General features: G+C 59.9%; 3 protein-coding genes across 3 annotated transcripts; 1 reads left to right on the top strand and 2 right to left on the bottom strand.

Moving 5' to 3' along the window:
- Positions 1-1,124: 1,124 nt before the first annotated feature.
- On the top strand, positions 1,125-13,897 carry CCDC78 (coiled-coil domain containing 78). Its single transcript, XM_032197413.1, has 15 exons — positions 1,125-1,202; positions 1,438-1,569; positions 2,088-2,174; positions 2,392-2,571; positions 5,814-5,987; positions 6,076-6,126; positions 6,776-6,864; positions 7,257-7,335; positions 7,784-7,909; positions 8,913-9,115; positions 9,717-9,888; positions 10,317-10,360; positions 11,991-12,057; positions 12,935-13,035; positions 13,771-13,897. The coding sequence occupies exons 1-15, from the start codon at positions 1,125-1,127 to the stop codon at positions 13,895-13,897; spliced, it is 1,710 nt and encodes a 569-aa protein (XP_032053304.1).
- A 615-nt stretch (positions 13,898-14,512) lies between these two features.
- ANTKMT (adenine nucleotide translocase lysine methyltransferase) lies at positions 14,513-16,643 on the bottom strand. Its single transcript, XM_032197426.1, has 5 exons — positions 16,482-16,643; positions 16,265-16,369; positions 15,878-16,018; positions 15,478-15,528; positions 14,513-15,078 (listed from the first exon to the last, which is right to left on the bottom strand). Exons 1-5 carry the CDS (start codon positions 16,641-16,643, stop codon positions 14,842-14,844), a joined length of 696 nt encoding a protein of 231 aa, XP_032053317.1. The 3' UTR covers positions 14,513-14,841.
- A 4,498-nt stretch (positions 16,644-21,141) lies between these two features.
- On the bottom strand, positions 21,142-23,712 carry METRN (meteorin, glial cell differentiation regulator). The gene is made up of 4 exons (XM_032197424.1): positions 23,627-23,712; positions 22,355-22,785; positions 22,103-22,162; positions 21,142-21,785 (listed from the first exon to the last, which is right to left on the bottom strand). The coding sequence occupies exons 1-4, from the start codon at positions 23,710-23,712 to the stop codon at positions 21,469-21,471; spliced, it is 894 nt and encodes a 297-aa protein (XP_032053315.1). The 3' UTR covers positions 21,142-21,468.
- Positions 23,713-27,596: the final 3,884 nt, after the last annotated feature.

The raw sequence follows: 27,596 nt of genomic DNA, 5'->3' as shown, positions 1-27,596 counted from the left end.
TTGTTTTACCCCCTGACTGCCATTCCCCAAGTTTTTCCAGCATTACCACTGTGCCTTACACTCTCTGTAACCCTCGCTTGTGTGTCAGGGGCTCTGTTCAAGCACTTGTAGCTTCGCGCACCCTTGGGAGATATCCCAGTTGTGCCTGGAAGGTTGCCAGCTGGATTTGGCGATGCAGTGCAGACCAGAACAGTCCAGGTTTAGCCCTGTCTGGGCCCATCAGGGTCCAGCGCGCCTCTAACCATGAGCGAACGTTGACAAATGGGCTGCTGCAAATTCCTCCGAGTCTGCAGCAAGTCAAAGTTCAGCTGCGGCTGTAAGGGAAGCAGCTCCTCCTCAGGGAGCTGCTAACACTGCTCGATTTAGGGAGCTTCTTCCTGTGTCCTGGGCTGTCGTTCTCAGCACACAGATAGCTTTTGTAGCAGTTTCTTTCAGTGTGTGTTTTGCTTTAAAATTTGCATTTTTCAGCATTCCATCTTGCTGATAAATTTGGGAAGGTCTTCCCTGTCACCAGCTGTAGCTCGGCCAGAGCTGAAAAATCCTGATCCCCTTTGGGCAGTTCATTGGCCTTTCATAATTGTGTGCTGTCCTTCCTAGGTGATACGAGAGAGACAAGTAGTGTAGAGATAAGAAAAAAATGCAGGGAAGCAAGCTGATGCTAGATGCTACAGGACAGTCTCCGGACAGATGGCTGGCTTAAAGGCCTGAGTTGTGAAACTGAGATCCAGATCTGAAATCCTGTTAAGATCCCTATGGTAGAGACGGAAGCCATCCCTGCAAAGTGGCTTTGGAGTGAATATAAACAAAGCAGCATCTCCTCACTGGCAGCATTACCTTGCTGGTGGTGTCTGCTAAGCTCCTCACTTGAGTATCTGACCCGTGCTGTCTTAGGAACACAGATACCTCCTGACCCCTGTCATTTCTTCTGCTCTAACAGCCCCGGGGCTGGCTGCAATACTTGGCTCCACCTCAGATCGAGGTGGATGCTGCACCCTCTAGCAACCAAAGTTGATAGCAACATCGCTTGTGCTGGACCTAGAGGGGAAAGTCGCTGCCGCAGAGATCCTTAGGCCCTGCCTTTGCTCTTCAGTCTCCCTAGCCTGTGAGCACTGAGTCTCATGCACATGGATTTTGGAAGCGTTGCAGAGAAGGAGAGTGTAAATGCTCTGACAGAGCAGGTGCAGCATCTCGCTAACAAAAATGTGAGTATGAAGGTCTGCGGCCCCTTCCTGGGTCACTGGACCAGTGCTCTGCAAATGAAATCCTAACCACAGGAGGAAAATGGCAGCTGAAAATCCCATCTGCTATCTGTTAAAGCTCTGAGAAGCTGCATTTCCTTGCTGGATATGCTGTGCTCTTCTCTTCCATCAGCACGGTGACAGGAGAGGAGAGCTCTGCTCTCTGGCACTGGCTGTTGGAGCTGTTTTGTGTCTCTAGGTGCAGCTGCAGGATAGGAATGAGAGGCTGTACATGGGGCCTGGAGACCCGCAGGAGAGGATGGGGACGCTGGCTGGCTCCAAACCAGATTTGTCAGCCAGAATGGTCTTCAGTGAAGAGGAAAAACTGAAGGTAAAAGAGATACTTGGGGAGTTGGAGAGAACTGAGCCGTGAAGCTGTATGAGCCCGATAGATCTGCAGTGAAAAATCTGGTGGGAAATGTTGGGGCCTCTTTCCAGAGGTGTATGTGTTTCCAAACCCAGGCTCCTCCATTTGCTCCCTGGTGGTGTTTAGGCTGGAATAAGCTCAGATTGACTGTGGTCTCACTGGCTTCCCACACCTCTTCCTTCTGAAAGAGGCCAGGACCTCAGGATTGATTCTCCTTAGCTTTTCCTCTTTGAGGACTGTGTCTTTGCCTTTTTATTTGGTGTGTCTGTGGGACAGGATGCTTCAGTGGCAAAAAGCCGCAGCGCTGGGAGCTGATCTCAGCTCTCAGCAGTGTTCCTCTTCTGCTAGTGCTCAGGTAAAAGGTGCAACTGTGGGTCCTTTCAGCACCTCTGGGCTCTAATTCCCTGTTGCAACCTGTTGAGATAATGTGCTGGCCTCAGAGTCAGTCCATGACCTTTTTATAATGTCCTTTCTCTCCCTAGATTTCCAAAGAACTCATTGATCTCCAGATTGAGACAAACAAAATGAAGGAGCAGTATGAGACAGAGAACTTTGAACTGAAAAATATGGTATGCAAAAGGTTTCAGCTCTGTCAGATACCTTTATCCAGGATCTTTTCTTGTTTGGCACACTCACTTTTCTTTAGCTAGAGTAGTGAATTACCCCCATTGCCCAGATACTTGAGAAATTCATGTGAAACTCATCTCCCTTCATGCTAGAGCCTGTTTGAACAAATAAATGCTTTATTATAGCTGCTGGTCTAATTCTGCTGCACCCCCCCTGCAGATCTTGTCCCTGGAGAACCGTGTGCTGGAGCTGGAGCTCCGCAGTGAGAAAGTCACCGGGGAGCGGGACGCCTTGCGGGACCGGCTGCGCACGCTGGAGACCGGCCGTAAGGAGCTGGCGGACGAGTACATCATTCTGAAGAGCAATTACCTGGCCCTGGGCAAAGAGCTCGACCAGGAGGTGAGACAGCTTTGGTGTTCCCCACTCCACCCCACAACTTCCCAATCTAAGGCTGTCTTTGGGTTGCTTACCAAGCCAGGAGCAGCGCTGTGCCCATGCTGCCCCGTGACTGCGCTCCTGTTAGCGGAGTCTTCCCTTTTCCCCTTACCCCACATCCCCACCCCAAGCCATGCAAAGAGAAGGGCGTTGCAGGTCTGGTCTGGGTGCACGTTTCAGGTCCCTCTGGACTGCCAACATGCTTTGTTTCCCTTTTTTTTCTGCATGGCTTGCACAGGCTGCACGGGAACGGATTTGTAGTCTGTCTCATCTCACTTGGTGGCAGGAAGGGGCCTAGAAGTTTTTGAAGTTGACAAGTTTATAAAACCACAAAATATAATCAAGTTTCTGATTGTCCCTTAAAATATAGTGATTTTCCTGGTGACTATTAAATTAGTGATGATTAACTAAAGTCTTTTGCATCCCAGAATTGTGCATTCCTTTGGCAAGAATAGCTACTGTAATAGACCTTCCCCACTTCCCTCCCTCTCCCCCCTCCCACTTCTCCTTCTCTTTGAATTGGATCGGATGACTGACACACTCCTGCCTCCCTCCTCGGCAGATATTTCAGCTGGTTCAGCCAAGTGACCTAGTTTACCGTGCTGGCCCTGTGATGGGAGGATGTGGGGCACACTAGTTTATACAGGATTGACACGAAATGTCACCCCACAACGGGCAAAGCCCCACCAAGTGCATTTGTCCCTGTCTGTCCAGTCTCTCTGTATGATGAGCACCAGGTAGAGCTCAAGTAGAGGAGGATACAAGGTCACAACCATCCGGTTGCCAATCAATGAATTAGGGACTTGTGAAGTGACCCGTTCACACGGACGTGGCAGTGAGTGGGGTATGGCTCCCAACCGGCTCCAGCTGGGAAGTGAAAAGCCAGTTTCAACTCCTCTGTGGCACCTTGCAGCTGGGATGCACACAGGGTGCACGCACGTGCTATTATTTGTCATAAGCTGAGAAACTGCTCATGAGGAAGCCAGCTCGGCTGCTCGCAGGGTGCAAACCCACCCTCCAGCCCCTGCTGCCCCGGGAGCACGAGGCAGAGCGCATGCCACTGCCTGCCAGCACGCTGCCGAGACAGAGCTCACGGAGCTCCTCGGCTCACGGAGGAGTAGCTCAGCGTTCAGCCATCTCTGTGGCTTCTCGTCCCCAAGGGGGTGCAGTGTGTTAGTCAAAAATCGGATTTTCAGGCTGCTGACATCCCGGAATGATGGTTTTAAGGGGTTAGCGGTAATAACGCGCTGTTTTCATGTGGATCCTGGAGCGTTTCAGAGAAAAGCGAGGCACGTGGAGTAAGGTACATGCTCGGATAGCAGCCTGGAGCGGTGGAGCAGGGATCAGAAGCCAAGGGTGAAATCCTCGGGTGTAATTGGTAGGGTGAGGACTTTACCCCGGTGTCTTGGCTCTGACTGCTGAATATCCCTGCCTGAAGCGAAAGAGACTCCAACTTGGCAGCGTGGGGCTTGTGGCGGCATGGGCCTCTTGCTCATTATTTTCCCAGTGCGGACTTTCCCAAAGGAAATGGCAAAAGCAGCCTGCGGTTCTGCCCCCTCCCCTTCCCCGGAGCTCTTCGCGGGACACAATGAACCTTTTACACATTCCCAATTACAAGTGCTACTTGTGACCTTGCCAATATGTTGTCATGGCTGCTTGGCGCAGAAGCAGCTCCGCGGGCTCATTCATGGTCCCTTGTAGGGAACAGTTAGAGTCTCTGAATTGTTACAGCCCCCATTGTACGCCGTGATTCACAAATCGCCCTGGGTCTGTCCCAGGCGCAGGAGAGCGGCCGCGTTGGCCTTTCCCGTCCCTGGGGAAGTGCCTTGCAGGAGATGCCAGCCCGACACTTTGTGCCTGTTTTCTAACACGCTGTAAATTCTTCCTTTTCAGGACCCTGACCTTTCCTCAACTCTCCGTTTCCTCCTGCTCTTTTGTTCGGGGGGCTCGCAGGGCCCACAGCGGTGCTACAAAGCGAGGCCGGCGCGGGGAACCCGAGCAGCCCCGGACCAGTCCCATGCCGGGGTTTTCCCTGGAGCGGGGCCAGGACTCGGAGCACATGGGAGGCAGAGAAGCCCATCACAAACCTGGGACTGCCTCTTTCTTTGGCTGGCCAAAAAAAAAAAAAAAAAAAAAAAAAAAAAAAAAAAAAAAAGAAAAAGCAAAAGCTGGTACTTCTGCGCTTGTGTGACCCCCTCTGATCAAATTGTCGGCGCTGACAGCTGCAGATGGATCGGTTTCGGTTGGGGAACGAGCAGCCTGTCTCTGCGTAGCTGTCAGTTTTCACAGCTGTATATCTCACCTCTTTGTCAGCCTCTTTTCTCCTCTCCTCTCTCCCTCAGCCCACCCTGTGCTATCTTTTGATAAGCTATTCTCTACACGGATGACTCAGATGACCTCTGCCTCCCATCCTCCCGATTCACTGCCATGGTAACAATTACTCAAGCTTGTCCCCAGTCATAAACTCCATCAAAGCTTTGTTATCTACATAGAAACCCTCCCGTGAGACATGAATTCCCCCAGTGTTCCTTCCAGATCACCTGTAACAGAGCCTTTCTCATTCAGATCCTCTTTATCTTTTGGAAATGTGTCACTTCACACCAGTGCTGCTTTGAATCTCGCTGCCTACACCGTGCTGTGGGCTGGCTGCTTCTGGAGGTATGCATTCAGACAAAACTGGAATTAGCTGGGTGGCGTCAGCCGAGATGGATGGATATTTGGCCATTCTCCCTTACATTATGTAGTCCGGAGGCATTGTTTGGGGAAAGACATGCCTAACGTGTTGGGAAGCTGCGCGGAGAGTAGAGTCGGGGTAAGGAGGGAGCTGTAGGTCAGGATGGAGCGGTGTTGGCAGAGCTGTGCCCAGGGCCGGGCTGGCATCAGGGTGTACTGTCACCACGATTCCTATCTGAACATGAGCGTGAGGGCGAGACGGGCAGGGGGAGTGAGGTTACGTGTGGATGATGCTGCGTGCCGTGCCTGGCGCCTGGCGGTGATGCTCGCCCTGCATCTCCTTGAGAATCAGAAAATCACTGATATCCCTGGACATATGAGAGGGAACTAAAAATAAAACTTGCTTTCAGGAGGGGATGTGAGTGCCTGCTTTGTGTACACACCAGGAGCAGTGGGTACGTGCTGAACAAACAGCGCGTGGAGCTGGAGAGGCAGGATTTCAGATGCTCTTTCCTTCTTGCTTGACCTGGCAGGTCTTGAAGAATGAAGAGCTCAGCCTAGAGCTGCTCAACCTGGCCAATGCCAAGAGCACCCTTCCTGGCACAGGGAGCTACCACCACCTCTCTCACGCCGCAGCTGATGAGCCCTCTGCTGAGCCAGGAAGAGTGCGAGCAGTGGCGCGCCGTGTCTCTGCTCAGAAGGTGAAGGTAAGGACCTCTCTGCCCTGTCCCCAATCTGAGCTTCTTGGAGATCAGGGATCTAAAGGTACCTTCTTCTGTCTCTTCTTCAAATCAGCCAGAAGATGCACTTGCCTCTGAACACAAGCAGCAAAACCTGGAAAAAAATGTGAGTGTGTGGGTTCTGCTGTGGGGCCCTTGGGGAAGCAGAGGGGGGAATTTATTTGGAGTGTGGCTGGCAGCTCCTGGTACTAACTTGAGTTTTGTGGATGGGTTAGTGCCTTGGTTTATTTTCTTTTCTTTAAGCCATGCAGTTGAGATCAGAATAACTCCTGCCTCGTGCAGGGCAACATGTGGTTCCCTCAGTCAGTGCCCACTGGAGAGAAGAGGCAGGAGTTTAAAATCAACAAGTGCAGGGGATGCTTGGTTATTTTCTTCTTGCTGATGCTTGAAATAGATGAGGGTGATAAGCACCCAAAAATGAGAGCACAAGAGATATTTCCTGCCTTGTTTCCATCTGCAGCCTGTGTGGTACCAGCTTGGGCTCCACCACCAGCTCCTGATGAGAATCTGACTGTCAGAGTGAGAATCTCACTTGGAGGAGCGACACGTGTGCCCCTCCACGTGCCCTTTCTCCGGATCAAATGTCATTTCTGGCGTGCTGCAGAGCACTGGTCACTAAACCCATCCTTTCCCCTGTGTTTCCCATACCGGCTGGATCTGGGCTAGCTGGAGGCTCTCCTCACCTTCTCCCTCTTGAAGAATCCTTCTGTTTATGTCAGCCCTCAATCTCATCTTCCTGTTCGCTTGTCCCTCAGTTGCTTGGAAACCAGGATCGCATAAAAGTGGAGATTGAAAATCTGAAGAAAACCTATGATTCGCAGCAGCAGAAGCTGGAAGAGCAAGTGTGAGTGTTTGAGGCACACGCATCCTTCTCTCACCCAGCTGGGCATTTTGGGGTCTCACTGCAGCTGGATGTGATCCTGGCGAACAGGAGTGGAGGCAGCCTCCCTTTGGTGGGGTACGGGGTGGCAAATAACTGTTATAAGCGAGGCCTGGAAGTAAAAGCTGATGTTTTTGAGGATCTTAAGAGCGTTAGATGTCTCCTTAAAAGTCTGTTTAGGTACACAACTGGCCTTGAAAATCCATGGTCAATGTGTGGCAGAGCTGCTCAATGTGTAAGCAGCTGCTTAGAGATTTCTGTCATTAGTAGTGGTTTCCTTCTCAAAGCTGGAGGTATCGGGCCTGCAGAGACGTTTGGGGGTTTGAAATAAACGTGCCTTCTCCCTGTGTGCACAGGATCGCCGTGGGGAAGGAGCTGCAGGAGGCGAAGCGAGCAATTCGGGACACCCAGCGCAAACTGGCGGAGCAGTCAGCAGTAAGGGCAGGCTCCTTCCCTTCCCCTCCCGTGGCTAGGACACGAGGTGCAGTGAGCGTAACCCAGAGCTAGCAGTGGGGCGGGTGGCTGGCACAGAGGTGCTCTGGCATCTCTCCCTCTCCGGGGAGTTCGTCGCACCAAGGTGCTCCTCCCTGCACAGGGCGTGCAACGCACCTGCTGGGATGTGCTGCTTGCTTGGGGTGGGAGGAATTTTGTTCACTGATGTTTCAAAAGAGCTGGAGAAGCCACTTGCAGGGGACTGCAAATGATAAAAGGTAGCAGAGGGATATAGAATAAACATTGCTGGTAAGCTCCTGTATGAAAACCCAGGCCCTTCCCAACCTCCCTGCTGTAGGAAAACTGAAGTCCCCATTCCCTATCGAGCACTTTAGTGCCCCTCATTTGGCTGGAGGCTGAGAGCAGCGGTGTGAACGCTGGCTGTGCCTAGGTGCTGCTCACCTCCCGGAGCCAGCTGCAAGAGGTGGAGGCGGAGAACTCCCGGCTGCAGCTGCGTCTGAAGGAGCTCAACGAGCAGTACCGCTCCCGGCTCGCGCAGCACGTCAAGGACTTGGCGGTGGGTACCCCCAGACCCCAGCCTGCGGAGGGCTCTCCTTGCTGACTGCCTGCTTCTAGAACGTGTCTGCTCCATCCCCTCCTTGCTGGGCTGCTGGGCAGAGGGGCGCTGGGGCTTGGGGAGCTGTGCTTGCAGCAGGAATTGGTCTCTCTCCTAGCCCAGATTTCCCGTGTGACCACGCGAAACTGTCTGAGTTTCTGCTGGGACGATCTTCCTTGGTCAGATTACTTGGACGGAAAGATCTTCTTATTTACTATGGCTGCCTTCCAGTTGGCTCCTAATCCCCATTGCCCTGACAACTTCCCTCGGCAGGCCCGGCGGTGCCATTGAGGGCTTTGTTGCCTCCTCGGTTTGCTGCCTCCACGGTGCCCCTGCTGCTGTCCTCAGGGGAAGCTTTGCCAGCCTCTGTGGTCAGCACAGACCCGTGTAACACAAGTGCCTGGGACCTGCAGACCTGCTCTGGGAACGAACAAGCACCTCTGATGTAGAGTAGGGCCCACAGAACACAGTGAGGACTCGGCACAAAGCAGGAGATTCAGGCAGGTTCAGGCATGGGTACCTGCTTGCATCCATCAGTGGCTGGGAAGAAAACTGTTTCTACCCCCATAGGTAAGCAGTTTTTGGCAGGAACTGCTGTGCCAAGAGGTTAACAATGCAGAAGCATTTTTTACTGTGAAGAAGAGCTTAATTTCTGACAGGGTATCTCCTAACAGAAGGAGCAGGGCACAGCAGAAAGAATACAGGACTAGAGACGTTGGCTCCTGACGCACTCATGTTCCCCTAGATGGATCCGTGATACAGGGTCACTGACAGCAGTGTGCCTTCTCTGCCTCGAAAGGGGTTTGATGAAAATTAATTAGTCTTCCCTGCTCTTCGAAAATGGAAGATATGCCCTGTTCTGAGTGCTGTCATCACAAATATTCCTGGACCTTCGGTGTGGAAATGGGTTACTCGTACAGGGAAAGACTTGATCACTTCCATTTCCTTCTCTGTATGTTTAAAGGATTACATGGACAGCAAATCCAGTGACTGGACAGAGCCCAGCAAAGCCCCAGCTCACATGAAGCACTTTGTGGACAGCATGCTGCAGGACATCAGGGCTTCCTACAAGTCTCGGGAGGAGCAGCTAGCTGGAGCAGCACGTGCCTACAAGAAACGCATGAAAAACTTGGTCAAGAAGCATGAGAACCTGCTGATTGCGTACAGGCAGGGCTAAAACAGGGCCTGGGCTACCTCTGCCTCTTCAGGTCATTGCTAGGGACCTAGTGGAAGTGCCCCATGGTGCTAGCACCCAGTCCCCTTGCTGCAAGGGAGGCAAACGGGGCTCCCATGTGGAGCTGAGGTCCTGGAGTACATGCTTATCTCCATACTCCTGACAACGCCAGGAGCAAGGTATCTCCAGCTACACACCAGGTGCTCTGCATGCACTGGAGCTGCTCTGTGCCCAGGTTCCTCCCGTGCAAAATTTAGGGCGAGAGACTGAATCCACATTGGATGGTGTGGAAATGGAGAGGTGCCACCAACATGTCCTGCATCCCTGCAGTGTTCCCAGCTCTGCTCCACGGCTCTCTCAGCAGCTTGGGCTGTGGCAAGCATCAGAAATCTGTGGCTTAAAGGCCACAAATAGGATGAGCTGCCCTCAGCATGCCCAGGAATATTGCACATGCTGCTGGGCTCTCCCACCTACCCTTTCCAGGTGGCCAGAAGCCAGCAGGTCCCAAGCAAATGGCACTGCCAGCAGCATCAATGCTCAGCACTGTTACTTCACCAAAGGTAAAGTCTAACGCCTCTTGGCATGTTGTTACAGCATGCAGCGAGAGCAGATCCGCTCCTTGGGCAGCAGTGATGTGGATTCCGGCCCCGCTGAGCTCCACTTTGCCATCACGGACCCGGAGCTGCTGACAAACACAACCCAGGAGCTAAACCGGCTGCGGGAGAACAAAGCGAAACTGGAGCTGCAGCTACAGGAATTGCAGCAGGTAGTGGCTGCAGCAGTGAAACTGGGTGGGGGGAGTCTCACTGGCAACAGACAGAGCAGTAGGATAGCTCTCCCCATTTCTGAGTGCATCCCCTGAGGGTTTGCTGTGTCTCTGTGACACAGACTAGTGCTTGGTCCCGTTCTCACTCGGGGCTATCCAAGCAGGAGACCACGCTCAGAAGCACACCAGTGAGCTCTGTGTCCTCCCACTGGTTCTGCCTGGGCAGAATCAATCTTTCTTGATTTGTGTGAGATGCATTTATTTAAACATTAATGGGGTGGGAGACCTAAACCTTAAGACTGTCCTGCTCATACTCTTAGTGTTAGAGTGCTGGGACACTTGTGGCACTTTCTTCAAAGTGGTGGGGACTGTGGTGAGATTGCAATGTTCTAATGCTTACAGAGGTACTGTTCTTCCTTTGCCTTCAGAAAAAAATGAAAGAAGCCTCTGACCTTCAGCTGCCATCTGAGCAGTAAGTCCTGTCTGTTTCTTGGGATATTCAAAATGCTGAATTCTCCCTGCTGTATGGACTGAGGGGTCTTCTCTGCATTACTTGGAGACAGTAATAAATAATGGAGAAGGAGAGCTGATAGGAACTCATCTGAGAAGAAAAGCCAGCTGTCGTCTCAGTGCAGCATTTCCTGTGGTGAAATGAGTTGGTCATTTGGGCCTTGATCCAAGAAAGCTCTTAAGCACATGTTTGATTTAATCATGTTGTTAGTCCCACTGATCTTTTCGGAACTTGAAGTTAAGCATACAGCTGAGGGCGTTGGTGGATCACAACCCAAGAAATGCCAGAGAAACTACACCAGCTTGGGACAGTCTTGTTTCTCCTCCCTCCCAGCACAGAAGCTGGACAGGAACCCTCAGTGATCCTGTCCTGACACCACCCTGGTTTCCTGACATGCCATTTATTTTCTCCTTTTGATCAATCTCTTCCCCCCTGCTCCATTCTTCTGCTGAAGCTCTACCAGCTGTAACCATGGAGTGGGAGAACAAAGTGTTAAGAGAAATCCAGGCCGGGATTTTTCTGCCTTTTAAAATGTGGTAGCCTAGAAAACATGCCAGGTATTGCAGTAACAGTGCCAAGGAGCTGGTCAGTGCCTGAGCCACTGGATTCCAGCGCAGTCTCTTGGAGAAGAGTTACCAGAGTCTACCACTGGTTTAGATGCTGACAAATAACAGTAATGCTTAAAGAGAGACATTAATTTTGACAGACTCAGCACAGGAGCAGGACAGAGAAGTAGCAGAACCTGAAAACACACAGAAAACACTTCTGTGTGCTGATGGTTTTTACCAGAGCTACCAGGTTATCCTGCTGCTCTAAGCAGAGACACAAAGCCTGCTGTAACCACAGTCCTGTAACTATCATCGTGTTCCTCGTCTTTCTCAGATGTGTGGCTTCACTGTTTATTGTTCTCTTAACTTCTGCTCCCATGAAACTTCTTTCAGCCACGATTTTCCGTGTGCCCGGGCTGGGTGACTGCAGCCACCAGAGGGAACTCGCGCGGCCGCAGCGGAGCGGTCTCGGGTCTGCAGGCTGCCGTGCTTGAGCACAATGCATTCCTCAGTTCATACAACCAAAATTCCCCGAGCATCAGATGTGACCTGTATTTTGCTCGTTCAGACTGGGACAGAATGGGAAGGACTTTCCCACGGCTGGGCTGAGCAGACAGCTCACCTATCGCACCCAGCGCTCAGGGCGAGCGGGTCTGCGCTCGCACACATGAAAAGCGCCAGCGCTTGGCATTGATCATACCCCGCTCTCCATTTCCATAAAGTTCAGCCTTGCAGTGTCAGGTTAATGACTCTTTCTGCTTGGAGTCCTCTGATGTATGAGTGTTGATGTGAGCTTGGCACGAATCCAGCCATCACAGCGGGAAACCCAGGTTGGCAGAGGGGCTGTGACTCTCACGCCTGGGCACAGGGACAGCGCTGCGCGCCCCGAAGTTGGGGCCACGGGGATAGAAAAGGTTTGGCGCTCTGTGCTTTATGCTCTGCTGGACACGAAACGCTTCCAGACTCCGAACAGAGCCGTGCAGCTTGCAGATGGGCTGGCTTTGGATGTCCGTGCAAGACCAAAATCTGCTTTTCTCTCCTAGGAAGCTGGATGAGGAGGGCTGGGCAGAGGTCAGGAAGCAGCTCCGGGAGTTCACGCACAGCACCCAGGTAAAGGGCTGGAGCAGCCCACCTGAAATAAGCTCAGCCTTTGCTCACGTGTCAAAGAGGTGCTGGGTCCTTCTCTGGCCACAGCTGTAACCTTGACCAGTGCTTGACCAAGTGATGCTGCGTACCGAGGCTATGCTTTCACAGCTCCTGAAGGAAGCAGGCCAGCCCTTACGGCTGCAGGTTGTTGGCCTGTACTGATCCATGTCTTGTTTCAGCACAAGGATTTAGGTATCTGTATAACAAACAGGTTTTCGACCTGGTTCAAATGAGAAGTCTGGTTTGAATCTGAAACAGCTTCTCAGTCTGGTTCTCTTGGGGTGCAAAGGTATCTGCACTGCACTCAGGAATGGGGTGGCCCCGAGCTCTCTTCACCCACAACATTGCTCGGCAGCAGACAGGAGCTTGGAGATGCTCGCTGTGAGCAGGCTTGGCACAGGTGGGCCTTGCTGTCCAGCCCTGATCACAGCAGTGGGGCTGCTGGGGAGAAAGGGGATCGCTGGCACAGACTGCCACACCTGGGGCAGTAGAGGAAGGGCTTTGGAAACAGAGCAGAGCTCTTGGGAGGGAAAACTAGATTGGCAGGGGATGGTTATTGTGTGTCCTGGGGTGGCCCAGGCCCTCGTGCCTGTGGTCTGCTCAAGGAGAGCTCAACTGGTCAGCACAGCCGGTGGCCAAGAGTGGCTGAGCCTGCTGGAGGCTGGGCTCATCACCAGGCTCCTTTCTCAGAGCACGTCAGTCTCCTGCCTGCCTCTGCAGCTTCGTGCCAAGCTGTGCCAGAGCCAGAGCGTTCAGTCCCTCCTGGCAGAGAGGGGCCGAGCGACTTCCCTCCCATCTCACAGCACTCCCCAATTTCTCCACGCTTTCCTTGCCCCTCCAGGAGGATTTGGAGAAGGAGAGAAGCCAGCTGCTGACTCGGGCCATCGTGGCAGAAGAGCAGGTGGCAGAGCTGCAGGAGTACGTAGAGAAGCATCTTGCAAGGTGAGGCAGCAGGGTCCCCCTTCACGCGCTCTCCGCTTCCTGCTCCAAGTTTACCTCCCCGGCTAATTGCCAGAGACACGGCAGTGCCCAGCACCCTGCCAGGGCCTGACCTTGCTGCCACCTTCCCACAGCACTGCCCGGCACAGCCGGTGTCACACAGCTCATCCAGCTGTGCGGGCAGCTGGCTCCGTGCCTCGCTCTGCGTGCCGGGGGGCGCATCTGGCCCGTGAGCCTAAGCCCATCCTTTGGAGGAGGTGAAGAGAGGGGTTGCCTAAAATCCAAAGCCTTCCAGCAAGCCCTGATCTGCTGCACTTTCCCACTGGCTTATCGTGCCCTGCAGCAGGGGGAAGGAACAGCTGCTGGGGCAGGGGAGGGCGAGGACAACCAGAGCGCATCTGTTGGAGCCGTGCTCCGGCTCTGCGCCCCACGCGAGGCGCAAGTCGGCCCAGCTGGAGCTTCGATCAAGCTCATGGGCTTGTTGCTGTCACTGCTACCTGGCAGAGGTGACAAGCAGCTTTTCCCAGGGAAAAGGCCGTGGTTTTTCCCTCTGTGGCTGCTCATATCCCAGTGCGGCTCAGCACCTGTGCTGCCCAGCATCACTAACTGATGAAGCGTGTTTTCAGCTTACGACAAGCACAGGGCAGAAAGTGTCGGTGTGAGCTGACCACCTCTGTGCATGAGCTGTGCGCAGGGCCCTGACCAGGAGGGGATGATGCTGCTGCTCCCCTGCTGCAGGTACAAGCAGGAGATCCTCCGGCTGAGGACGCTCGCTGGCAGCAAGGAACCCCGCACGCTCAGCGCGGGGGCGGCCGACGCTCCCCTGCTGCCCGGATCCAGACGGACCCCCAGCCAGGGACTGTAGCTCTTCCCCGTGGCTCCACAAAGCAGCACGATTGTAAGGAAAAAAAAAAAAAAAGAAACAGTTTAAAAGAAGGGGGCTTTCTGTTCTGCAGGCTGGCTGAGGCTCCTTTCCTGGCCAAGAGCTGGGACGTGCAGCGCAGGGACCCACGTGGGTGTTCTCAGTCTCAAATTAACGCTACTAAAATGGGACAGGGCAACTGCGCCGTGCCTGGCCCCTGACCCCTCAGCTGTAGGAAGAGTTCTGCCGCTCCCTGAGCACACCACGACGAGGGACACGGGGGCAGCCTCCTGGGCAGCGTTTTGCTGCGTGACTGCAGGGACAGGTCCCTGCTCCTGCCCTTGAGAGCGCTGCCACAGCGTTTCTCCCGGGTCAGCCTCGCTTTAAAGGCGAACTCTGCTCCTGCCTCTGCTCCCTGCTGAGCTGTAAGAGGCCAGGGATGGTTCAAGGTGCACTTGGGCTCTAAGAGGTTGCACAAAGGGGATGAGCTGCTCTTTCACGGTGGGAAGAAAACCTTTTTTCTCTGTGTTTGAGTGGAAGAAAGAATGCCACGTAATGTGAGCAGGGCCAACCCAAATCCTGCAGTGGGAGGCAGGCCGGACAGACGCCGTCCTGTTCCAGCTTCAAAGGGACATCGGGGCACAGCCTGAGGCTGCCCTGGCTCCAGGCAGAAGAAGCCCCCCCTGCGGCTCAAAGGCACAGCAAAAGTCTTGAGGGAAGAACTGTCCAGATGTTTATTTGGAAAAATGATCCAAAATCACCAATCGGACAGAAAGAGGCACTGGAGATGTAGCCCTTAAATCGCGGGATCGTTCTGGATCTGATTTTCCCTCCCCCTTGCTTCCCCCAAGCTGACCACTCTGAAAGATACGGAGGGACCAAGTCCCCCCTTTTTTTTGGGGGGGGTGGGGAAAAAGCCTGGCCAAGCACCGCTCTCACCCTCCCTCTCACTGCTCTCCTGGGCTGAGACCACCGGTGGGAGAGGCTCCAGGAGGTGCCGTTACACCGGGTGTCCCTCCGCACCGTGCCATGCGCCGCACCTCCTTCATGTCATAGGCCCAGGCTTGCTCCAGCCCCTGCCCCAGGGTGCTGCTCGGGGTCCACGACGGGAAGGGGAAGCGTCCGGCCACCACGCGAGCCTCGTCGGGGAGTTCTGCAAGGAGCTTGGCAGCTAGGGGAGGCTTCTGGGGAGAGACAGACAGCCGAGGGCCTGAGATGTGGCTGGATGGAGCAGCCCTGCCTGGGGACCCTGTCCCACGTGAATGCCTCGGGGCAGTGCCACCGGGGGACGTGGGGGAGCTTCTCAGCAGGGCTGGTGGGTCCCAAAAAGCAGCAGCAGCTGAAGGCCCTTCCAAAAAGCAGGGCTGAGGCTGGCCCCGTGCATCGCTGGGGCCAGGACTAAATGCAAATTTTATTCCAACCTGAGTGACTCTGTGATTTTTCCTTACCTCCAGTCTCTAATTTTTGGTCTTATTTAAAAAATAAATCTTTGCCAATATTCCAGATCTGCTCTGTTTTCTAAAAATCTCCCTCCTAAGCCTGCTGAGGACAAGACAGCAGCACCTCAGCGCAGAGGGACTTACCACGCTGGGAGCCAGGAACACGGTCACGTTGTAGCAATCAGAAAGATTTGCCTTTAAAAAGAAGGAAAAGGGGAATGAAAGAAGCAAAAGGCTCCTAGGGGGGAAGCGTGGGGGAGCTGCCTGAGTGGCCAAGCATTTTGCAAGCGGTCCTGTGAACCTCGGGGGAAGCAAGGATGCCACGCAGCGTGTGGGACAGCGGGCTGCGCTGGGACAGCCGGGACCTGCCTTCAGCATCGTCTCGGTGTCCCCACACCACATTCCCTTGTGGATTTTGCCCGACTGTGCTGGGGGTACCTGCAGGCAGCTCTAGCAGCGTGTCCATCAGGGCCAGCAGCGCCCAGGCCTCTCCTCAGAGCTCTCGCCCTGCCTACGGCCAGCGCTCAGCCCCCGAGGCCGTTACCTTCCACAGGTCCTGCTTCAGGAAGGAGACCTGCCCGTGGCACCCTGCCTTCCGAGCCCGGTACTTGGCGAGCCACAGCAGCCAGGGGTTGAGCTCGTAGCCCACGGCTGGCCTGAGCCCTTGCTTATGAGCCTCCAGCACCTGCAGAGAGAGAGTCGGGGCTGAGAGGAGCCCGGGGGCAGCAGCCCCTCGCAGGGCACAGCACCCATGGGTGCTGAGGCTCCCGCTGTGCTCTCAGGGTTTCCCCCCGGGTTGTCCCACCCTGCTGGACGCCCCCAGGACCACCCCCTGTGGGTGCTGCCAGCACCCTGCTCCTGGGGATCCCCGCACCGGGGGTGCCTTTGTGCTCCCCTCCCTGCCCGCTGCCCTCGCCAGGCCCCCCCTTACGAGCCGGCCGTCCCCCGATCCCAAATCCGCCGTCTTCCCCGAGCGGCCCCGCAGCAGCGCCATCACGTTGGCCACTTGCTGGGCATTGGACGGCAAGTAGGGCACCTGGAGGGGGGGGGAAACACACACAAAGAGCAGGGTGGGGGGGCTCGGTCAGCACTGCAAAGCGAATGGAGGGGGGGTGTCCCAGGCATTGGGGGGGGGGTCCTGGGGGTACCTGCAGGTGCAGCGGCACCCGGCGGAACCCGGGCATGAGCACGGCGGCCCAGACGGCGTAGGCGGCCAAGCCGGTGGCCGCCGCCAGCTGCAGGAGCCCGCGCCCCCCCAGGGCCTCCCCCCGCAGCTGCCCGGCCAGCTCGTCCAGCGCCTCGGTGTCCATGGCTGCCGGAAGGGGCGGCCCCGCACCCGCCGAGGCCTTCCGCCACCCGGCGTGTGCCGCGGGCACGCTGGGCGCCGTGCCATGGGCAGCGGAGTGCCCGGAGTCTGTGTGTGTGTGTGTGTGTGTGTGTGTTTTGGGGGGGGGGTCTGGCTGCTGGCCCCACGGCTCCTCGTGGCTGGGGCTGCTGGAAACGGCAGCAGCCGTGGCAGCCCCGTGCGCTTTGCACGCCCGCGCACACTTGGTGCGCCTCGCACACCCGCGTGCCTGCCCGTGGCTTCACCCGCTGCCACCGGGCTGTGGGAAAATCCCGGTGCTGCCTCCGGGACCGGTGCCCACCCGCAATTAAAAAAAAAAAAAAAGGGAACAATAATGAATCAATTAGGGGAACCCGGCGGCACACAGAGGGCAGGCGGCTTCCCGCAGCCCGTGGTTTCCTCCCCTTCTCCCCCGGGGGCTGAGGTTTGTGCAGCTCTTCCAGCAGGACCCGGGAGCTTGGGGACAGCCCGGTGTCCCCGTGACGGGGTTCCTGTGCTCGCCGTGCACTCAGACCACCCCTGGTGTGACTGCAGGTGCAGGGGGTGATTGCACAAGCACACCTTAAAGATGTGGGTCTGGGTGCCCAGTGATGCTCACCCCATTAAGACTAGAGCAGTGATGGGGACAGGGCACACCACCAGGACCAACGCTGTCCCTACACACTGCTATACCCTGGAAAAATTCTCCCAGGGCTGTGTCTCCCCTCCCAGCACCGGTTCCCCCCCCCCAGTGCTGCGAGATGGCCCCTGCGCGGCTGTGGCCAAGTGGGGGCCACGGGGATTTCACCGATTTTCTGCGGCTTGCTGGCAGGTGGGGCCAATTAGTCTGGGAGCGAGCAGAAAATCGGGGGAAACAGGAGCCGGGAGCGAGGGGCCGGGGGCGGCAGCAGCACGGGGAGGAGGAGGAGGAGGAGGAGGAGGGTCCCAGGGATGCCGGGGAGCATTAATTAACGAAGCAATTCCCACGCAGGGCTGAGCCCCCCCGTGCACGGCCCGGGGAGGTCGGGGGGGGCCGTGTCCCGGTGTGCGGGGCCGAGCAGGTGGCCGTGCGCGGGGAGCAGTTGGGAGCCCCAGCGCCTTTAATCTGCCTCCACCCCGGGCAGCTCCCCCCGCTGGGGCCGCGGCGGCTGCAAAGCGGCTCCGAGCGCCAGGAATTTGTCGCCATGCGCTGGGAAAGCTCCTTCCCACCAGCTGTCGGCAGCGCCGCCGCGAGATCGGGGGGCCAGGGGTCCCAGGGGGCTCGGCTGTGGCTCGGCCCAAGCCAGGGGGCTCCGAGCAGGGCCCTCAGCCCAGGTTGTGGGTTTTTTTTTTTGGGGGGGGTATGTGGTGGTCAGGGCCGCCTTGGGGTCACTGGGCTCACCCGCTCGCTCCATCCTGCTCGGGGCTGGGGCTGGCCTGCCCAAACTGCCCTGTGCTGCCTGTTGCCCCCGGCCCATGGGGGCGTCATCCTGATCCTATGGGGCATCCCTAACCCCAGGGGCATTATCCTGACCTTATGGGGCATCCCTAACACCAGGAACATCATCCTGATCCTATGGGGCATCCCCTGACCTCAGGGGTGTTATCCAAACCTACAGCACATCCCCTGACCCCAGGAACATCATCCTGACCTTATGGGGCATCCCTGATCCTAGGGACATTATCCAAACCTACAGGGCATCCCCTGACCCCAGGGGCATTATCCTGACCCTATGGGGCATCCCTAACACCAGGAACATCATCCTAAACCTATGGGGCATCCCCTGCCCCCAGGGGTGTTATCCTTACTGACCCTACGGGACTTCCCCAACCCCAGGAACATTATCTAAACCTACAGGGCATCCCCTGACCCCAGAGGTGTTATCCTGACCATATCCTGACCCCAGCCCCAGGGACATCATCCTGACCCCACAGAACGCCCCTTTTCCCAGAAGCATTCCCCACGGCAGCTCCTGGGCCCCAGGGTGGTGCAGACATAGGGGACAGGAGGGGACAGGAGGGGACAGGGGGACTGGGACAGCCCCGGGCTGGGCGCGAGGTCTCCATCCCCCTGCTCGGGGCGGGCAGCGAGGAGGGCTGCGCGCGGCCGGCCGCCTTTGTGCGTCGCCTTTGTGCCCCGCGATTCACACGTCCAGGCTTTTATCTGGCGGCCGGGCAAGGGGGAAGGAAAAGGGGGGCTGCGGGAGGGAATAAAAGGGCTGGGGTGGGGGGGGGAAGTGGCGGGAAACGGCGGCTCCCATTGTGAGCGGGGACAGGGACGGGGGCGCCGGGGACGCCCTGACGGTGCCATGGCGCAGCGCTGCGCCGTGCCGGCACGGCCACCCAGCACCCAGCACACCCAGAGGGTCCCCTGGGCTGGGACATCGGGGTCACGGATGGGGCTGCCGGGGGGGTTGGATCGAGCTGGAGGGGGTCCAGCTTGAACCAGCCCCGGGGCTGGCTTCTGGTTTGTCCCCAAGTGCCCCCAGCTGGACCATCCCTGGGGACAACGGGGACGGCCATCACCCCCGACCCCTCCAGAGCCCCCCGTCCCTTATCTTGTTTGCACAAAGCCCCCCCTCGCCACGCCGCCGTCCCCTCGTCCTCCCTCTGCGCCGCCGTGGTGGCTCCCACCTTGTTTTCCATCCCGCAGAGGAAACATTAACCGGGACGGAGCCCGCCTCATGGTGCCCTGCGCCCTGTGCCAAGAGGCAGCGGGGGCCAGGCTGCCCCTCGGGAATTGGGCTGGGATTTTGGGGAGACGCCAGGATGGGGCTGCCTGGTGCCGCAGCATCCCTGAGCAGCCCCGTTGTCATTGTCCCACCCCCCCCAGCAGCCGTGGTGCCCCCCCAGCACCAGCTCCTTCCCCAGCACCTCCCGTAGGAAGCGTTGGAGCCCTGGCCACAGCCCAGGCGCCGCGGGAAGCGGGGGCAGGCGGCCGAACCCGGCCGAGGGCAGAGGGCACCAAAAACACCGCCGAAAACTCCGCGTTGGCCAAAGAGCAGAATAACAGCCTTTTCCGCCGCGGCAGAACGATCTGATTTGGCCAAATAAACATTTTGGAAGAAAAACAAGATTTTCTGCGGCTGGACAGCACCCCACCGGATGCTCGGCGCATTAAATGCAATAATTTCACCCCGAGGAATGCGCTGGGGTCAGAGAAGCCAGGATTTCGCTCCGGCGCCTACAGAGGGCTGCGTGGGCAGCGCGGGTCCCTTTGTCCACGCCTCGTTTATTGCTTTTCCAGTGTCGTTTTTCCTCCTCCTCTGGGTTTCCCACTCCTTCCCCTTTTCTGCCTCCTCACTAACGCTGCCAAAACCCCGGGCTGACGGCTTCCTCCAGACCCCCCTCTCCCCCAGGGCCGTATCCTGCCCTCGCAGCCCCCTTGCTCCCAGCACAGCCCCAAAATAGTCAGCGGCATTTGGGCAGCGAGGCAGGGAGCCAGCACCGAGGAGGAACACGGGCACCGTGCGCTCTGCAGCGATCCCCTGGTGAGGCTCGCAGGGGCAGGATCTCCCCAGGAACAGACCACGCGCATCTTTTAATTAAGCTCCGAAGCCAGCAGCGTTCTTTGGGAACGGTTTCCTGACGAGGAGAAGCAGATTTCGGCCGGCACCGGGCTGGGCGCGGGGCAGCTCGGCACAATGAGGCCTTGTGGCCAGCGGGCGCTGACGAGATCGGCGCTGACAGCGGCACCACTGGGGGGGCCCCGCGGCCCCCGGCCCCGCTGGAGGAAACCCAGCTGACCCCGGGGAAAAGCAGGGAGGCAGCAATCTGGGAAGAGAGATCTGCAGAGACGCTGTAATGCAGATGTCTGCAGCCACGCTCGCCCACCCGCTCGCCCCTCGTGTCTCGGTCACCATCCGCCACCGCTTGCTGAAAAGAGGCCACACGCGCCACAAATACAGCTTAGTTTATAGAAAACAAAATCACAAATTTGGTATCGTTATCACTTTAGTGCACATACAATGCCCCCCGCACCCCCACGGTCCCAAATCCCTCCTGGTGCGCCCTGGCACGGCGGGGTGGCGAGCTGCCACGAGGTCACATCCCCGCGTCCCCACGTCCCCGCGCTGGCGGTGGCACAGCCCCACCTCTCTCTGCTTCCATTCCCGTGACCTCTCCTCTGCTCCACACTTTGCTTCAGCCGTGGCCATGCCAGAGTCCCTTCCGTGCTGCCTCTGCTCCCTCTTCACCATCGCATTCACTCCTTCAGCCTCGCTCCTCTTCTTCTCCCCCTCCCGCCCATGCCCTGCGTCACCAGCAGGGCCAGGGCAAAGCTCTCCATCGCCATCACCCCGCTCCCCCTTCCACCCTCAACGTTGCCAATCCCCTTCCACACTCTGCTCTCACCGCCGTGCCCCAGCCACACCACCGCTCTCCTCCTGCCACCCGCAGAGCCCCCCCAGGGGACAGCTGCCCCCCCTGCACCACCCGCCGTGCCCCACCGCATCCCCACAACCCCCAAGACCACAGCACCCCCGGGGCGCGGGTCCCCACGTGCCCTCGTCCACAGGGAGCCCCCAGCCCCCCCAGGGCCAGGCCCACTTGAATGCATCTGGGAAAATCCCTCCCCTTCCTGCAGGATTTTCACGGGACTGCCCCGAGGATGAGGCAAAGACCAAAGCACCGTGCTCCTGTGCTCCCGTGTCCCTACGTGCCCATCCTTGCTGGCAAATCCATCGTCCCCGGGGACGGTGAGAGGTCCCCTCCACGTGGCGATGCCCCCGGGGCGAGCGGGGGGACAGTGCCGAGATGAACCATTTTCCAGGGGTTCTCGAGCAGGGATGCTCCCAGCCCCAAAACCGGGGGCTGCCCCCTCCCCGAGATGCTCAGTCCACAGGGAACTCGCAGGGGTTCTGCCGCCTGCGCCGGGCGCCCTCGTAGATGCGCTGGAAGTCCTTGTAGCGGGGCGCGCAGCTGAGCCAAGCCTCGCCGAAATGCAGCCACCCCGTGAAGAGGAAGGTGCCGGGGCCTGGCCGGACACCGCAGCGCAGGGGGGTGCGGATGCTGCCCGCCGCCCGCCCTGGCCTCCCCCCGGCCTGGAAGAGGGGGAATTTCTGGCGGTGGATGCGGATGGCGCTCACCCCGATGATGGATTCCTGCAGCTCCGCGTCGTTGGAGACGCTGCGGATGCTGCCACGGACCACTGCGGGGGAAGGCAGGGAGAGGTGTGAGCGTGGTCCCGTCCCCAGCACCATCCCCATCCCCATCCCACAGCAGCCTCGGGGAGAAAAAGAGCTCATTGCAGGCTGAAGGAGCAGCAGAGCAGTGGGGAACACTCCCCGGGCTTTGAGGTGCCGAATGGGGCCACGATGGGTGGGTGCTGCTGGGCACCGTCACCATCCTGGGGCTGGGGCAGGGCTCTCAGATCAGCCAGGCGCACGCTGTCCCAGCAACCCCCCCTGCTCCCAGCATCCCAATTTTAGTTCCTTTCCCTCCCCTTGAGCCCAAGGAGCCACTCACCAAAGTCACTAGTGCAAATGGCCATCAGGAGCTCGGTGTCGTTGCACGGCCGGCACGCCCCTGCAATGGCCAAGCACAGCCGTCACCTCCGCGCCCCGGGGGGGACACAAGTGCCCCGTGGGGGCCAGGAGACAGCTCCCCAGGGCTGAGCCCCCCCCCCATCACCCTCCGCCTGCCTGCGTGGCGAGAGAAACCCCCTTTTGGGGAGGTTTCCCACTTGAACCAGGGTCCAAGGGAGGCGAGCTGGCTCACCTTCGGCGGGCAGGCTGGCGGCGGGCAGCGCCAGGCGGGCGAGCCAGTCCCCCCGCAGCTCGTAGCGGAAGGCGGCGATGCGGCGGCTGATGTCGCGGTGCGGGGTGGCCTGCAGGAACAGGGCCACCTTCTCGCGGGGCAGCCAGCTGAAGCAGCGCACGCGGGGCCGGGGGGCAGCCTCCGTTTCGGGCAGCAGCAGCTCCAGCTCCCCGTCCCGCTCCAGGTAGAGCTGAGCCCCCCGGAAGGTGCCGGCGGGTTTGATGCAGGCGGTGACGTGCCGGGGGCTCCTGCCCTTGCCGGTGCCGGTGGCGGGGGGCAGGCGGGGGGCCAGGCGGAGGCGCAGGGCCCCCGTGGGGTACAGCCATTCCAGGGAGCCCTCGGCGCAGCGCAGGGTCAGCTGCTCCACGCTGCCCGCCTCCTGCGACAAGCCGCTGCAAGGCACCGCAGCACCCGTCAGCGGGGTGCCCCCCCCTCCCGGATAGAGACCCCCCGACCCCCAGGGAGGGCACAGAGGGGGGTGTGAGGGGCACGGAGACCCCGAGGAGATGCACCAGCCCGCTGGGAACCTCAACTTGGGGTGCGGTCTCATGATTTTGGGATGGGGCTGGTGTTTGCTGCAGCCACAGCATCGTCACGGAGGGGCTTTGCCCTCTTGCCCCCCCTCCAAGCCCCTTCCCTTGCCCTTTCGGGGGGGACCTTTGGGTGCTGGGGGGGGGTCACCCTGACCCCTTGCGCTTGCGGGACTGGGATTCCGGAGTCCCCAGCGCCCCGTGGTGACATTTGGGCATTTCTGGCACCCACCGGGGGGGGAGCGGGGCCGGTTGTGGGGGGGTGGGGGGGGAGCGGAGGCGGCCGCTTTGTCCGGGCCGCGCCGCTGGCGGCTGCGCGGCCCCGTGGCCCCGCCGCAGCCCCTCCTGCCGGGCCCCCGCTCTTTGTTCCCGAGCTCGGCGCCTTCCCCCGGTGGGAAAGGGCCCCGGGAAGGGTCTGGGGGCCCCAGCAGCCTCCCGAGCAACGGCGGGGCCAAGGAGAGGGAAGGGGGGGTCGGGGCCGGCAGCGCGCACCTGCACGGGGAGGAAGATGAAGGAGGACGGAGGGGGGGGCTCTGGAGAAGCATCTCGGAGCCCTGCGACCCCCCCAGGGCCGTGAGCATCTTTAGGGGCCTCCCCCGAGCGGGGAAACTGAGGCAGGCGGCATCCCCAGGGCCCCACCGCGGGGATGCTCGGAGCTCCCCCCTCCCCTCCAAAGCGGGCTGAGCCCCCCCCCGGCCCCTACCTGCCCCTCCAGCTGCACTGATCCGCCGAGAAGCTGCCGAGGGCCGCGGCCAGCCCGGCGAGGCAGAGCGCCCACAGCGCCCGCATCGCTCGCTCCGGGCTCCCGGTGGCGGCGGCGGCGGCCCCGGGGCGGCCCCGGCCGTGGCCGCGGAGCGCAGCGCGGGGGGGAATTGGGGAGGTGGGGAGGGAGGGGGGGGGGGGGGAGGGCGTGGGAACCGGGGGGGGCCAATCAGCGCCGCGCCCCCAAACTTTGGGCCAATCGGGGGGGAGGGGCGGGGCCGTTTCCCTCCCCCCCCTTCTCCTCCCCGAGCACCCCACGCGGGGCGTGGGGGCCCGGCCGCGACCTCCGGGGGTCCCCAAGGGCCGGAGGGGGCTGGCGCGGCCCCCGAACCTCCCCAAAACCCTGGGGACCCCCTCGGTGCCTCCCACCCCGCGGGGGGAATTCCCCACGATGCTGCGTGGGGTTGCCGGGCCTGGCGCGTGGGGCGCGCGTGGGTCCTGCCCCCCCCCTCCCCGCACCCCCAATCTCTTCCCCAGCTCCCCAAATTGGCCTTTTTCGAAGGATTTTCCCCCAAACGCGGCCAGCCGGCACCAGCGCCCGGCCTGCGCCGCTTGCGCATCCGCACGCCCCCATCTCCCCTCCTCCCTTGGCCGGCCCCTAATTATTATTAATTATTTATGATTTATTTTTTTTTCTTTTCCCCCTTCAGACGGCGCAGTGCCGGGCCCGCAGACCCCCCAATTAATTAAGTTTCCGCCGGGTGACAGCCCGCCAAAATGTTTGAAATAAAGACGGAACAATTGCGATGCGCTGATACAGGCGGAGAACAAAGTCCCCGGGCGGAGGGTGGAGCGGAATGGAAATGAGGGATTGTAAATTCGGGTGGCAGGGAAGAAAGAGAGGGGAGGGCCAAGGGAGGGGGCCCGGCGCGGCGGGGGGAGCGGGATTCAGAGCCCTCCGGCCATGAAATGACGCTGAAAGAAGTCAATTTGCTGGAATCCGTGGAAAATGAGGGTCGGGAGAGGGTGGGTGCAGCGGGCACCCAGCGGTCGATTCCGGAGGGGTCGAGCCCGGGCTGGGGCCGAACTGGGCTGAACTGGGGAAAGCGGGGGGGAAAAAAACGCACGCCCACCCACGCCCCCGGCTCCCTCTTCCCTTGGGGGGGGCCAAGGCGCAGCCGCCCCTCCCGTGGCCGAGCCGGGGACAAGCGGGGAGCTGCTGGCACCCGCGGAGCCCCCCCCGGGGCTGGGGGCGCGGAGCCCCGGTAGGATCCGGCCGGGATGCCCGGGGACGAGCGGGGTCCCCGCGATGCTCGGAGCCCCGGGGCCGGGATGCCGCGGGCTCGCAGTGCCCTCTGGTGACCGCGGGCACGGCTCGGCAGAGCCTCCCGACGCCCCCCCCGGCCTCGTCTCACCCCCCCCCCACGCCTCGTGCCCCCGGCTCGGCCTCCAGCATCGGCAGCCCCGGGCCGGATCCTGCCCCGGCTCCGGTTTGCTGGGGACTGGGGCGCGGTACCGGGGGGCAAAACCCTCCTGGACAGGCAAAAGGGGGCCGTGGAGCAGGGCTGGGGCTCCCGGGGGGGTGCTCGGAGGGGCTGGGGGCTGACCCTAGGGAACATGGGGCTCCCCATCCCCGTCTACGTCCCCATCCCCATCCCCTTCCCGGCCCCCTGGGGCTGCGTGGGGAGCTGCTGCTGCCGATCCCAGCACGCCTGCAGGAGACGGGGCTGTGCCAGGCACCCACAGAGTCCCTAAAAAATAGCTCCGGAGGCCTCGCATCAGCTCCCAGCTGAGCTGGCTCCCGAGCATCCCAGAGCCGTGCCCTGGCCCCCCAGTCCCCAACGACCCGGTGCCCCAGCCCTGCATGGGGTCCCTGTCCTCTGCTGGTGCCCCCAAGCACCTGGGGGCTGTCCGGAGGGGAAATGTGGGGTAGGGTCCCCATGGGGTTCCATGGTAGGGTAGGGTCCCCGCAGCCAGGTGAGGAGCCCTGCAGTAGGACAAGTGTCACCGTGGCAGGGCAGAGGTCCCCACTGGTGGGAGAAGGTCCCCGCGGCAGGATGAGGGTCCCAGCAGTGGGTGAGGGTCCCTGCAGCATGATGAGGGTCTCCACGGCCAGGTCAGGGTGAATGCGGGTGGAGGAGGGTCCCCACAGCAGGGTGAGTGTCCCCACAGCAGGGCGAGTGTCCCCAAAGCAAAATAAAGCACCCTGCAGCAGCAGCACAGTCTCCATGGCCAGGCAAAGCCCCCAGGGACAGGGTGAGGGTCCCAGGGACAGGGTGAGGGTCCCCACAGCTGCCTCCTGCCCTCGCCCACCCTCAAGGCGCACATGGCCTGGAGGGTGCCGAGCCCTGGATGGGGTCCGCAGGGTGCTGAACCCCAGGAGACCCAGAGGAGCCACACACCATGCTGATGGCACCATGCTGGTGGCACCGGGCTGTCCCCACGCCACCGGCAGCCCCCGCCACCACCGAAGCAGGGCCCGGCACGGCGGCGGCCCCGGCGCGTGCATCCTCGCGGGCTGCGAATGGAGCTGCCTATTGATTTGCAGGCGGGCTAAAAATAACTCTCAGCCCTGCATCCAGAGCTGTGAAAAATCCCCCATCGCTAGGCGACGGGTTACCGGGAGACAGCCATCGCTAGGCGACGGCGGTTGCTGCGGCGACGGCGCCCTGCGCACTGCGGTCCAGCCTTGGCACCCGTGGTCCCCCCCGTGGTGGCCCAGCGGTGCCCGGTGCCACTGGCCAGGGCTAAGGGTGGCGGGGATGGGAGCCCAGCGAAGGCCAATGGGATGCTGGCAGTTTGCATAAGGATGAGCCGCGGAGGAGGGGTGCTCGGCCAGGGGGGGATGTGGTGCCACCAGGTGTGTGGCATGGCTGTAGGGACGGTCCCAGTGCACTTGTGAGGTGTGGTCTGATGGGGCTGTGGGGTGAGCCGGGGCAGCTCTACGCCCCCAGGACCATGGACACTCCAGGGAAGTCACAGGGGCTGGTCACAGTGGGACACTGGTCACAGTAGGACATCCTGGGTGCTGCGGAGCCAGGGGGGACAGTTCCCCCTTTGGGTGGCCATACAGGGGGTCAGCCCCATCTGCGTCCCCTCCACCAGGGAGTGCCCCTGCTCAGGGTCTCCTCCCTTGGCTGTGACACTTCTGGGCACCAAAATGTCCCTAGGATATGTGGCCACCCCAGCTCATCCTCCTTGGTTAGTGTGAATGGGGCCGTGCCAGGACACTGCACCTGGACAAGGGGACAAAAGGGGTCTCCTGCCAGTGTGGCTGGGAGCGGGCTCACTCCTGTCACCACCCCAGGGTGTCCAGGGCTGATACGGCCACCAGGGCTGGGTGACAGCCACCCTGGGGACACCCCTGTAGGGACAGGACAGAGGAAAGACCCCCAGGTCCTCACTCGTGCTACTGGGATAAAGATGTGTGGCCTTGGGACGAGGCCACAGACCCACAGGTCCCCTGTCACAGCACCTTCTCCTGCAGTTGTCACCCACTGGACAGGGTGGGGGTGACCAGGGCTGCCCTGTCCCTGTACAAGGGGACACCTGAGTGCCAGCAGCCCCCACCCCGACCAGCTCCCCCTCTGGACACTGTCCCTTCTTTGCACGAGGGACAGGGGCAGTGGCACACCGTGGGGACACGGCACCTCCAGCCCTGCTGTGGGGTGGGATGAGGGTGTGTGTGTGTGTGTGCACGCACCTCTCCTCCCCCCAAACACCCTCCTGCTGCCAGCTGGAAACCCGAAACCCGACCTGCCTTATAAATAATGGAGGCAGCCAGATCCGGGCAGTTACATCAGCCTCCCCAGGGCCCGGCCGGGTGGCAGGCAGCCGAGCCAGTCCCACTGGCTCCTATGGGGCTGTGAGATGGGAAGGGAGAGAGGAAAGGGTTAAACGTGGCAAGTAACCAGTTCCTCCCAGTCTGGGGAGCACTGGTGCAGCCAGGCCCCACACTGGGGTGCTGGGTG

The sequence above is a fragment of the Aythya fuligula genome, chromosome 15 (assembly GCF_009819795.1).
Source record: "Aythya fuligula isolate bAytFul2 chromosome 15, bAytFul2.pri, whole genome shotgun sequence".
Lineage (NCBI taxonomy): Eukaryota > Metazoa > Chordata > Aves > Anseriformes > Anatidae > Aythya > Aythya fuligula.
This window is presented reverse-complemented; position numbering and strand designations above follow the sequence as displayed.

Coding starts and splice junctions, on each gene's coding strand:
- CCDC78 (XM_032197413.1), top strand. CDS start 1,125: ATGGATTTTGGAAGCGTTGCAGAGAAGGAGAGTGTAAATGCTCTGACA. Junction 2,572..5,813: donor GCAAAGAGCTCGACCAGGAG/GTGAGACAGCTT, acceptor TTGACCTGGCAG/GTCTTGAAGAATGAAGAGCT. Junction 6,127..6,775: donor AGCAAAACCTGGAAAAAAAT/GTGAGTGTGTGG, acceptor CTTGTCCCTCAG/TTGCTTGGAAACCAGGATCG.
- ANTKMT (XM_032197426.1), bottom strand. CDS start 16,643: ATGGACACCGAGGCGCTGGACGAGCTGGCCGGGCAGCTGCGGGGGGAG. Junction 16,019..16,264: donor GATCGGGGGACGGCCGGCTC/GTAAGGGGGGGC, acceptor CTCTCTCTGCAG/GTGCTGGAGGCTCATAAGCA. Junction 15,079..15,477: donor TGTTCCTGGCTCCCAGCGTG/GTAAGTCCCTCT, acceptor GTCTCTCCCCAG/AAGCCTCCCCTAGCTGCCAA.
- METRN (XM_032197424.1), bottom strand. CDS start 23,712: ATGCGGGCGCTGTGGGCGCTCTGCCTCGCCGGGCTGGCCGCGGCCCTC. Junction 22,786..23,626: donor CAGTGCAGCTGGAGGGGCAG/GTAGGGGCCGGG, acceptor GGTGCCTTGCAG/CGGCTTGTCGCAGGAGGCGG. Junction 21,786..22,102: donor CATTTGCACTAGTGACTTTG/GTGAGTGGCTCC, acceptor CTTCCCCCGCAG/TGGTCCGTGGCAGCATCCGC.